General features: G+C 40.8%; 1 protein-coding gene across 1 annotated transcript; it reads left to right on the top strand.

Annotated features, from left to right (window-relative positions):
* Positions 1 to 515: 515 nt before the first annotated feature.
* On the top strand, positions 516 to 8,580 carry GPX5 (glutathione peroxidase 5; the record flags this gene model as incomplete). Its single annotated transcript, XM_082638566.1, has 5 exons — positions 516 to 596; positions 3,396 to 3,549; positions 6,342 to 6,459; positions 6,938 to 7,037; positions 8,144 to 8,580. The coding sequence occupies 5 exons, from the start codon at positions 516 to 518 to the stop codon at positions 8,348 to 8,350; spliced, it is 660 nt and encodes a 219-aa protein (XP_082494692.1). The 3' UTR covers positions 8,351 to 8,580.
* Positions 8,581 to 10,772: the final 2,192 nt, after the last annotated feature.

The raw sequence follows: 10,772 nt of genomic DNA, 5'->3' as shown, positions 1-10,772 counted from the left end.
TAAACATTTGTACAGTGAACATATTAACGTGCAAATATTTTTCCCTTCCTCAGGCCCAGTTTCCTTCTAATGGATCACAGGTGGTCCATTCTTTGATTTTTTTTTAACTTACATAATAATATTAGGATTAGTATTTGGAATGTCTATGTCATGCCTTTTTGCAGTGACTTTACTGAGATGTCTGCACCTAGATACGGCTATCCACTCAGAAAAAAAATAGACAATAGTCTTTAAGGACTGTGGAGCGCTTGCCCTCACCTTTTCATAATTCTGCCAGAATTTATGTGAGTTCCGGGTCTTCATCGCACTAGTGAGCACTGAGTGCTCACGGGGGTGTGTGTAGGTGAGGATGTGGTTTGAATTCTACGTCCTCTTGCCCTACTCACGCTCGAGAAATCCTTGCCACCCTGCAACTGGCCTGCATAGGCTTGGGCTAGTCCCTGCCAGGGTATCGAAAGGCTGCCAGGTACCTGACAACCTCAGACTCTCAGACAAGTGATCTACAGATACTAGTCATGACTGTACAGTTAAGGGTCTCCTATCTTTTCCCCCTTTTCCTAGCTGGCTTCGTGCAGTCAAATTCTAAGCTGGAGAAGGTGAGTGACCACCAGAGAGGGTGGGACAGGGCTCAAAGGTGGAGCCTTCTGTCCTGCTCCCAAATCTTGCCCTCAGTCCTTCTTGTAAGACTCTGACCTCTGCTTTCTCCCTCTTTGCGGGTTCCCCTAAACCTTTCTTCTCTTCTCCTTGAATTTTCTTCACTCCTATGAATGGGTGTTCCTTGAGTTGAATATGGGTAGGGACGAGAGTGTCGTTTTACTGTGGTCCTTTCTCCCTTCCTTCTCCAGGTAGAGGTCGCCTGGATACCCCTCCAGCCACATCAGTATGTGCATCAGAGCTGGGTCTGAGGCATGGGGCAGTGGTGGGCATCAGAGTGGCTGGGGACCAGGGTTTGGAGGAGAGGCTGAGTTGAGTCATCTCAGATGCAGCTAAGCAGGAAACCCATGAAGAGGTGGAAAAAAACTAATGTGGAAGTTTTAGGGATGGATAAAATCAGAGAGTTATCAGAAAAACATAAAACATATGGAAAAAAATAATTGGAGGCCTAAAACAGCTGGATCTGAAATCAGGAGTCTTGGATTCTGGCCTCAGTTCTATTTCCAATTCATGGCTCAGTTGCCTTATTGATGAAAATGTTTGTATGGCAGTGGTAGGAGCAGTTCAGGGAAGAATAGCAATGAACTAGATGACTCGGAAGCAAAAAGGAATCATGAAAGTTAGGGGCAAGCAAACTCTCATTCACATAGTGGGTTATCACTTTTGGCCTTAGACAAGTCAACTCACCTCTGTTAGTCTCTGCTTTCTCACCATAAATATGTGTGTAACAGTATCTATGCATCTGCTCACCCAGTTACTGGGTAGGTGAGCAATAATTATTATACATATAATGTGTTCTGTAAAAGGCAACTCTAGTAAGATTTTCTTCCCTCTTGACTAGATAGCCTCCTGAGTGATTTCCCTATTTTTGAGAGTTGATATGGTTTTTATGTTATCCAGTGCTGCCTACTTGGGTGTGGAGATCCTGGGCTGTAGAATTTGTTTAATAAAAGCTGAGTCTGGAAGTATTTGAGACATATCATACAGACTTAAATAAATGTGAAACAGCAATGAATACCAGGAGTAAGCTGGACTGGACTAAGAGGAGTCTTCAAGTTCAGAGTCTAAGTCCCCACATTCTGGTACCCAACATGATTTTCAGTAATTTTCTTTGCAGTAGCATGGGGAAAAAAAGGCAAATTCTTAAAAATGTTTAGCTTGGAACCAGGCGTCAGGGAGATAGGAATGATAGCTATGATACAATGTTCTCTTTATACATGTCTCAGTTTTGCTGGTGTGTGTATATGTGTATGCGTTTAGGGAAAGGTGCAAAAGCCTGCGTAGAGAAAATGCCTCTCTCCCCAGGAGCAGAGCCTAAGTAGCTACAACCTGGTATGCTAGGGATAGAATCAGTGGTAGAGTTTGGTTTGATTTTGTGTTGGATCACTTCTTTAGGTGGGGGCAGATGGTGTTTGACTAAAATCCTTTATAGTCCATTGCATTTCCAGGGAGTCTAGTTTAATCCCAGTTTAAGTCTGGACCTTTCTTATCAGATTATGACCTTCCCTCCTTTCTCTGGTCAGTACCTCTCTGCCTTTTTCTCACTGGGTGGTTTGGACATTAGCTTTCTTTTCATATTTACATTTCCTATACTCCATAAGCCATTTGTAGTGGCTTCCCCGATATAGGGAAAGAGATCAGGATGTGCTGGTGAGCACTGTGGAGTCGGCATACTTTGGGTACTGCATGCACCCTGCATGGATAGAGACAGCGGAGGGATAGGGTGAGATTTGCCTGTAGAAGAATTTAACCTAAGAACAGGCAATGGTGATTTCACGTGGAGCTTATTTCTGTTATGTGGAAATTTGCTCAGGTATGTTCAGGAGATCTGATAAGGTATAGGCTAGATGGAGCTGATGATGAAGGCAGGTATTAGATACCTCAAACACAATGGGTGAGGAGCTGGGTATGTGCTAAGTTGGATGCTGCTAGGCAGATTTTAGTGACCTGTTCACAGATGCATTTTTGAGCTCTCCATCTCCTTTCTTGGGAGCTACAAAAAGTTAGAATTTCACAGTATTGGCTAGTGCATTGAGAGAGAAAATTACTCAAGGTGGGGGTAATATTAGATTCTAGAATGTTAAATCTGGAAGGCCCCTTGCGGATCTGATAGGAATCTAGACAAATGTCTTCATTTTACCAGTGGGAAAACTGAAGGCCAAGGATGAGAATTCCCCAGGTCCATAAAGAAATTTAACAATAGAGCTGGCTTCTAATTCCCCAGTAGAGCTCTTTCCACTCCACCATGCTGATGAGTGGGGTAAGAAGTCAGAAGACCTAGGGAAAGTTAAAGAAGTAACAAGGCCATCCTAAAATACTTAGGCAATTTAAAACCTTCCCTTCACTGAAGAAGTCAGGCAAGATGCCTTCAACACAGAGACAAGGAGTAGCCTCACTTTCATAGAAGCATGAAAGGCAGTGCACTTTTCTGTTTGGCTCCACTTACTTCCAGGCCATCCCATTCCAGCTCATGAATCTCTGCTCTTTTCCATTCATCCAAGCAGTTCCTGGTATCTCACCTCTGCCAGGATAATAGAGAGACTTGACTGCTTGTTGCTCAAAAAAACATTGCCTTTCAAGTCACAAGACCTAGTTTCAGTCTTGTCATTGACACCTTAGACAACTCTTATTTGTTTTCTGGGTCTCAGTTAATATATGCATGATTCTTTGAGTGCTTTGAAAGGTTATACTGATGTTAGGAATTATTGTTACTAATATTACGATTTTTAAAAATCTTCTAGATGGATTGCTACAAATATGTGAAAGGTACCATCTATGATTATGACACTTTCACTCTTAATGGAAAGGAACACATTCAGTTCAAGCAGTATGCGGGCAAGCATGTCCTTTTTGTCAATGTGGCCACCTATTGTAGTCTGACAGCTCAATATCCTGGTAAGAGTTCATAACCAAATCTCCTTGGGACTAAATTTTCCAGCTCATTATATTCTAAGTCATGTTGGAATTATATTCTAATTCTATGTATCAAAATAAATACTCATGATCAAGTGACTTTATTCCCTGATGTCAGGAGTCAGTAAACTATGGTCCACAGGGCAAATCTGGCCAGCCTACTTTTGTAAACAAAGTTTTATTGAACATAGCCATGCTCATTCATTTACAGATAGTCTGTGATGGATGTTAAGCTACAAGGCAGTGTTGAGTGGTTGTATGAATGATGGTGTCAGAGACCATCTGAAATTACTATCTGGACCTTCACAGAAAACGTTTGTTGACCCCTTCCTATGTCCTGCCTCTGCTTTGCTCCTGAGATTTCCAGAAGAATCAATAATGTATCTGACAGCTAGGAGCCTCTCTGAAGATTCAAGTCTCCTTGGTAAATACAGGAGGTAGGATTGATGTTTTTGAGACTTTTCCAGGGTTTTACATGTAACTTACAAAGACAGGGAAAAGGGGAAAGGGGCTTTATACCTGGAGCACATTTGACTGGAGCAAGGGCTGGTAGAGGAGGCCATAATAGAGGCAAACACTCCCTCTCCAACCTCAACACCTCCTTTAAGTGTAGTTTTTCCCTCTCTGTACATGACTCAGGGCAGAATTTTATCTTTCTCATATCTTAGGCCATGTTGTTTGAAAGCCAATAAATAATGAACAGGATTATTTTCTTTCAGAAACAGATGTACTTCTTATATTTGAACCAATAAGAACTTTGATTTAAAATTTTTGATTGTTATATTTCGACAAGGTAATATATTCACAAGGCTCAACATTAAAGGAATAAAGAAGTTTAGAGTGAAAAGTTTTTTCGTCTCTTTCCCCTCCCTTCAGATGACCAATATTATCATGTTTACAAAATATATGGGTATTCTTTTCCCCCAGTTGATAACATATTGTAAATACTATTTGCCAATTTGCTTTTTAAAATTAATAAGGTACCTTAGAGTTCAGACCATTTCCTCCCTCTTTTTCAAGACTGAAGAATATTCTACTGGACCATACTTCATTTTACCAGTTTATAGGGACTTTAAAAATCAATCTATTCAGTTCCCACTCTGTACATAACAGATGAGGAAACTGAGAAATAGCTACTCAAGGACTGGTAGACATGTTTCCTAATTTATTGTCTCTTTCCTAGAGGAAGTGATTACCTACAATGACTAAAGACAAGAGTGGAGGATGTGGGGAAAGGTATAAAGAACCATTTGGAAACAGGAAAGCAATCTCATATTGCAAAAATAAATAAATAAATAAAAATAAAAGGACTAAGAGGAGATATCAGTTGACCCCGTTGGCTGAGCAGAATCTGAGTGGGACTGGTTAGTGTTTGCTAGGGGACTGAAAATATCTAGCTCAGAAAGGGTGAACAAAGAAGACAATTATAAAAGTCTGAGGAGACAAATTGGAAAACTTGGGGAAGAAGGCAGTTGGAAGCTTGTGTTTTGGCATATCAATGAGGGTTTTTAGGTAGAATGCATCTTTAACATCCTGAAGACTGTTGAAGAACACCAGGAAGCTCAACTTGGAATTTCTCTGGTTCTCTTTGCCCCTGTGAGATTTACCCACACTCCACCCAGGGTGAACCAGCTTGTGCAGAGGAGAGAAGCACATTCTCATTGTGTGTGTCTTTTCCTTTTAAAAAGAAAGATTCAGTCTACCAATTAACCAACGAGGGAAGGCAAACTGATGAGCAGTGATGTTTAAACGCAGTTTTGTTTAAAAATCACCTGATGAGCTTTTCATTTTTTAATTGTGGTACAAAAAGACATGACCTAAAATTTACCATTTTAACCATTTTAAAGAATACTGTTCAGTAGTGTTAAAAATATTCATTCTTGTGAAACAAATCTCCAGAACTTTTCCATCTTGCAAAACTGAAATTCTGTACCCATTAAATAATAGCCCTCCTTTTCCTCTTCCCCCCAGCCCCTAGTAACCACCATTCTACCTTCTGTTTCTATAAATTTGACTACTTTAGATACCAAATGTATTTGTCTTACCTGAAGTATTTGTCTTTTTCATGACTAGTCTATTTCACTTAGCATAATGTCGTCAAGGTTCATCCATGTTGTAGCATGTGACAGAATTTCCTTCCATTTTAAGGCTGAATAATACTCCATTGTACGGATATACCACATTTGTTTATCCATTCATCCACTGATGGACATTTGGGTTGCTTCCACTTCTTGATTTTTATGAATAGTGCTCCTGTGAACATGGATGTGCAGATATCTCTTTGAGGTCCTATTTTCAATTCTTTGCATATATACCCAGAAGTGGGAATGCTGATCTATGGTAGTTCTATTTTTAATTTTTTGGGAAACCTCCATACTATTTTCCATAGCACTTAAACCATTTTACAATCCCACCAGCAGTGATCTGGTGAGCTTTAGAATAATAAGGGTGACTGGGGAGCCATCTCAGAAGAATGTAATCAGAAATTTTTCTGGAATGGAACCTGGGTATCCCTATTTTTAAAGGAAGGCCCCCAACTGATTCTGATGTGCTGCAGATTTGGGAAATACTGCACTATAACATTTTGAATACATGTTTGGAGATCCAATATCTAATTTCAGCCCTGCCACGAACAGTCTTTCTGACCTAGATATTTTTTTTTCCTTTCCCAGGCCTCTGTTTTTTTCCTCTGTAAAATGGGTATCTCTAAGGATCTTTCTCTACACAAGGAGCTCTCTAGCCAGGCAGCCATATTGTCCCTTCTCTACCCATAGAACTGAGTGCACTTCAGGAGGAGCTGAATCCCTTTGACCTAGCTGTGTTGGGCTTTCCCTGCAGCCAATTTGGAAAGCAAGAACCAGGAGAGAACTCAGAGATCCTTCCAGGACTGAAGTAAGTGCCTGCTTGAAACCCTATAGGGGTCTCTGTCTACCTTTCCTCTGTTTCCAGAAGCACTTCCATACTGGGGACTTCTGGGATGGGTAGTGGGTTAATAGGCTTAGGGGCATCTGCAAACTGATTTTAACTTTGGCCTCTGCTGATATGAGTCTGGCAGTGCCAGACACTCTCTCTCCCTCTCTGGGAAGTGAGAACTGGATGGACCACAGAGGAGCAGGAGCACAGAAATAGCTCCTGGTATTGCTGGTACAGAAACAGTGCAGGGGGAGACAGTGATAGGATGTGGAATAGAGAAAAATAAAGTGAATCAGGGAGCCCAAAGTTTGAAAATGGCCTTATTTCCCCTTCCCAGCCCTGTTTTCTATATCTCCACCTCTCTCTCCCCTTTCTCATGACCTCAAATTCTGGTACCCCATTATAACTTTCTTTCATATATTCTGGAGCTTCCTGGGAACATTATGGTTCATTGCAGGTATGTCCTTCCAGGAGGAGGATATGTACCTAATTTCCAGCTTTTTGAGAAAGGGGATGTGAATGGCGAAAAAGAGCAGAAAGTCTTCACCTTCTTGAAGGTGAGTTAATCACTGACCTAAGCCTCTTCTTCCCAAATATTCCTAGCATAAAGTTGGTGTGGTAGAAATGGATCCAAGGGCACCTGCCTGGAGGTGGGATTGGACTCTTTGGAAGAGATCTCCAGATTAGCATAGGGATTGGGCTTTAATTTGTTAGTATCTATGATGCTCTGGCTTTGTGTGGTGGAGATTTGTGTAGAGTGGCACCTTTCACTGGGACCACGCTCTTTTTTTCATTGACATTCATTCATTCATACATTCAAGGTATACTTGTTGCTATCTATAAGGCAGTTTTCTAAATAATAAGCATATAAAGATGAATAGAAACAGTCCCTATTCCTTGATGATTTCATACTGGAGAGGATGACATAGAAATCAGGTATAATACAATGTAGTAAGTGTTTTTTATGAAACACTGACTCTTAGATATAGAGAATGTGAGAGCTGAACGGGCCCCTAAAGATCATCAGAGTTCAGTGTTCTTAGATGCTGAACTGTGGGCCAAAGCTGGCCTATGTTGAGATTTTTATATATTCTCAGTAAATTGAAAAAATAGGACAATATAAGGAGGATTTCATAAACTCAACTGATTTATAGGGCTACCCTTTATTCTAAGATTAGTACCTATATGTAATTTATTCTTATAATTATCTTTTTAAAACTAAATGGTGAAGCAATGATGTTTTTAAAATTTTCTCTTATTTGACAAAACAAAATGTTGGAACTCCTATTGGTCCCAAAAGATATTTTTGAAATGTTACTGGCCCATGGAGCATCAAGACCTGGGAAACCACATTCTAATCTAAACCATTCACTTTGCAGAAAAGGAAACTGAAAGCTAGAGAGGTGACGTATCTTATTCATAGCAGCAGGATTTTGTGATGTGGTCACAGGGAGAAACAGAAAGAGGGAATAGACTTTTGCTATAATATCTACAACATTCTTGGTAGTTGGTATCTTTGTGATTCAGAGAATATATTAGTAATCAGAGGAAATGAAAATATCTTGATATAAGAGGGAGTAGATTACCTGTGGGTGAAAATAGCCTGAATCATCCAAGAGCAGAAATGATACTGTCATTTCTCTTTTCCATCTCTCTGCTGCAGCAATCCTGTCCTCACCCTTCTGAACTTATGGGCTCAATCAAACATATATCCTGGGAACCCATCATGGCCCATGACATCTGCTGGAATTTTGAAAAGTTCCTGGTGGGACCTGATGGAGTCCCTGTCATGCGCTGTTTCCATCAGGCTCCAGTCAGTACAGTCAAGTCAGATATTCTGGCATACCTGAAACAGATCAAAACCAAATAGGAAGACCAAGTTGGGGGCAGGAACCATTCTGCTTCTTACCTGAAGACCTGTTCAAAAAAAAAAAAAATCCATCTTTTCATTACACTCTCTTCCTAAATGGCCTCCACTTGACTAAATCACCTCTATAGTGCCAAAATTCCCACTCTCTACCAAGTAGATTTATATTCAGAAGGCTACTGCTATTTCCCCTTGCAAGAGTATGTGGGTGAAGAAAAAACAGAATGGAAACCCTAAATCCTCAGACATCTGTTACAAATTTAATAATGCATATCCATCAAAGGAAAATCATCCTTCCATGAGGAAGGTTCAGTTTCTCACAATATCCTGAAAAAGAACGTTGCTACACATTCTGATTTCTCCTTCTCTCTGTACCCTAAAGGTGTAGAAATAGCAATGGGGTGTATAGCCATACAATCTAGGTTCCACTTCATAACATATTTCCTTCCCCAGGAGAAACATGTAATGTCAATTTCCAAACATTTTCAGATCAGTCTTTAACTGTGACACCCCGCCCATCCCTGCCCCCACTGATCTGTCACTCTTCTGTAGGAGCCCTAGGTCGAGTGCGAGCAGGAAATTGCCTCACATGAAGGGAAGGGCATCTTCACGATAGTAGGACCTGGAGCCTCTTTCTAATTTGGACCCTACAAAAACTTTCCTATGTCTGATCTTTACTGTATTCAGATTGTGGCACTTGGGCAGAGCACCCTTTGAAGGACAGGCTTTCCTCTCTCAACCTTAGATTCCTCAGCTTCAGAACCAGCTCTGATCCTATCTCCAATAAAATGTTTTCTGCAGCAACTGGGATCAGTGTGGTGGTTTTTAAATCCTATCCTGTGCTCAAACTCGTCGTACCTTTTTCTTCTTCCTCACTGTGACTGTCACAGATGGTGGATTGACCAAATTACCTGAACCCCCTGGACAGAAGGATTTACCATCCCAGGTCCTTGAAAGGTTGTTACCTGATGGCTCTCAACTTTCATCCCTCTTTAGGAACTGTCTCAGGTCAAGGTCACATTTCATTTCCAGGGGCAGCCTGTATGCAATTATTGGTCAACGAGAGGTATAACAGCCACGATCTGGCTTCTCAATTTAGGACAACTCTGAAGGACCCATTCCAGTGGTGGAGACCCCCAAGGGGTAGGCAATTGCCCTTTTGCACTTGTACTGCAGCCCAATTTTTCCCTCTGACAAATTCTGATTCTCTTCATTGCTTCTCAGGTGTTGACCCTGAGGTAGTGCCCCAGTAAACTTTCTGAATGCAAATCCCCATCTTGGAGTCTTTCCGGGGAACCCAACCTACAATAGTTAGTACCAAAAGTGATCTGAGAAAGAGGATGATAAGATGAGATTTTTGAAGCTGAATTACCCACCATCTGGTTAGTGGTGAGGGGATTGGTGGAGCGCAAACAGCCACTGGCAAAAATTAGCAGTTTTTAACACTTTCACCAAACCTGAACTGAGATGCTATACTGGTGGATATGCACAAGAAGATGTGATGTATCAGGTGCTTGATAAATATGGGAGAGCTGGTAATAATAATGTAATAGAATCGTATCATTGTTATTAGAAGAAATTAATGCCTTGGAAAAAGATGATTAAAGGCTGAGGATGATATCTCATCAAATAAAGGCTAACTGTGAAAGCCAGAGTGTCTCCATAATAGGATATAAAGAACCTCTCATATCCTGCAACTCAAGAGCATAAAAAGCTAAGGTTCAGATCCAAGATTTAATTTAATTTAATAAGAATAGTAGGACTCCAAAGTGGGTTAAATTCTCAAACTAGATTATCTTCTGTGCCTAGGTCATGGCCTTGATTGGAAAAGAATAGAACCTTGAGACATTGAATGGAGACATCTGGTGGGATGCATTAGAACATCTAAATCTCCAGATTTCCCAAGATCCTTTGAGCCTTTTAAAAGTAGCCCAGTCCTCCTTATTAAGGGTTCTTCCTTGAAGACAATGCAGAGACCTCTCCTCTGCCAAACACGTGCCTCTGCCACTCACTCAGCGTCTTTCCCATATAGAACTAAATTCTAAGGGGTCTGGATCAAGAAGAGAACTCAAAGTTAGCTGAAGTAGAGTTTACTGATACTGGAGCATTCTCCAAAAGTAAAGAATTTTTACACACTGGCAAGAACTCAACATACTATTAGGATTCCCCTGCTTGAAAAAGAAATGGCTCTCACTAAATGTGGTAAGAATGCCAGGCCTTATGATTGATGGCAGAAAGGAGGGATCAAAAGCTCAGAAAAGTGGGCATGCTAGAGTGGATTTATTGGATTTACCATGTAACACTGGAAAACCCACTAGATGAATGTGTCACAAGAGGGCCAAAGGACATTCTGTTTGAAGAAAAAAAAAAAAAAGTAATATGCTGGGGAGAGGGACACCAGCCTCACTGAGAAGTTCTATGATGA

The sequence above is a fragment of the Mesoplodon mirus genome (assembly GCF_964341445.2).
Source record: "Mesoplodon mirus genome assembly, chromosome: 12".
Classification (NCBI taxonomy): Eukaryota; Metazoa; Chordata; class Mammalia; order Artiodactyla; family Ziphiidae; genus Mesoplodon; species Mesoplodon mirus.
Note: the sequence above shows the minus strand (reverse complement) of the source record. Positions and strands in the feature narration are given on the sequence as shown.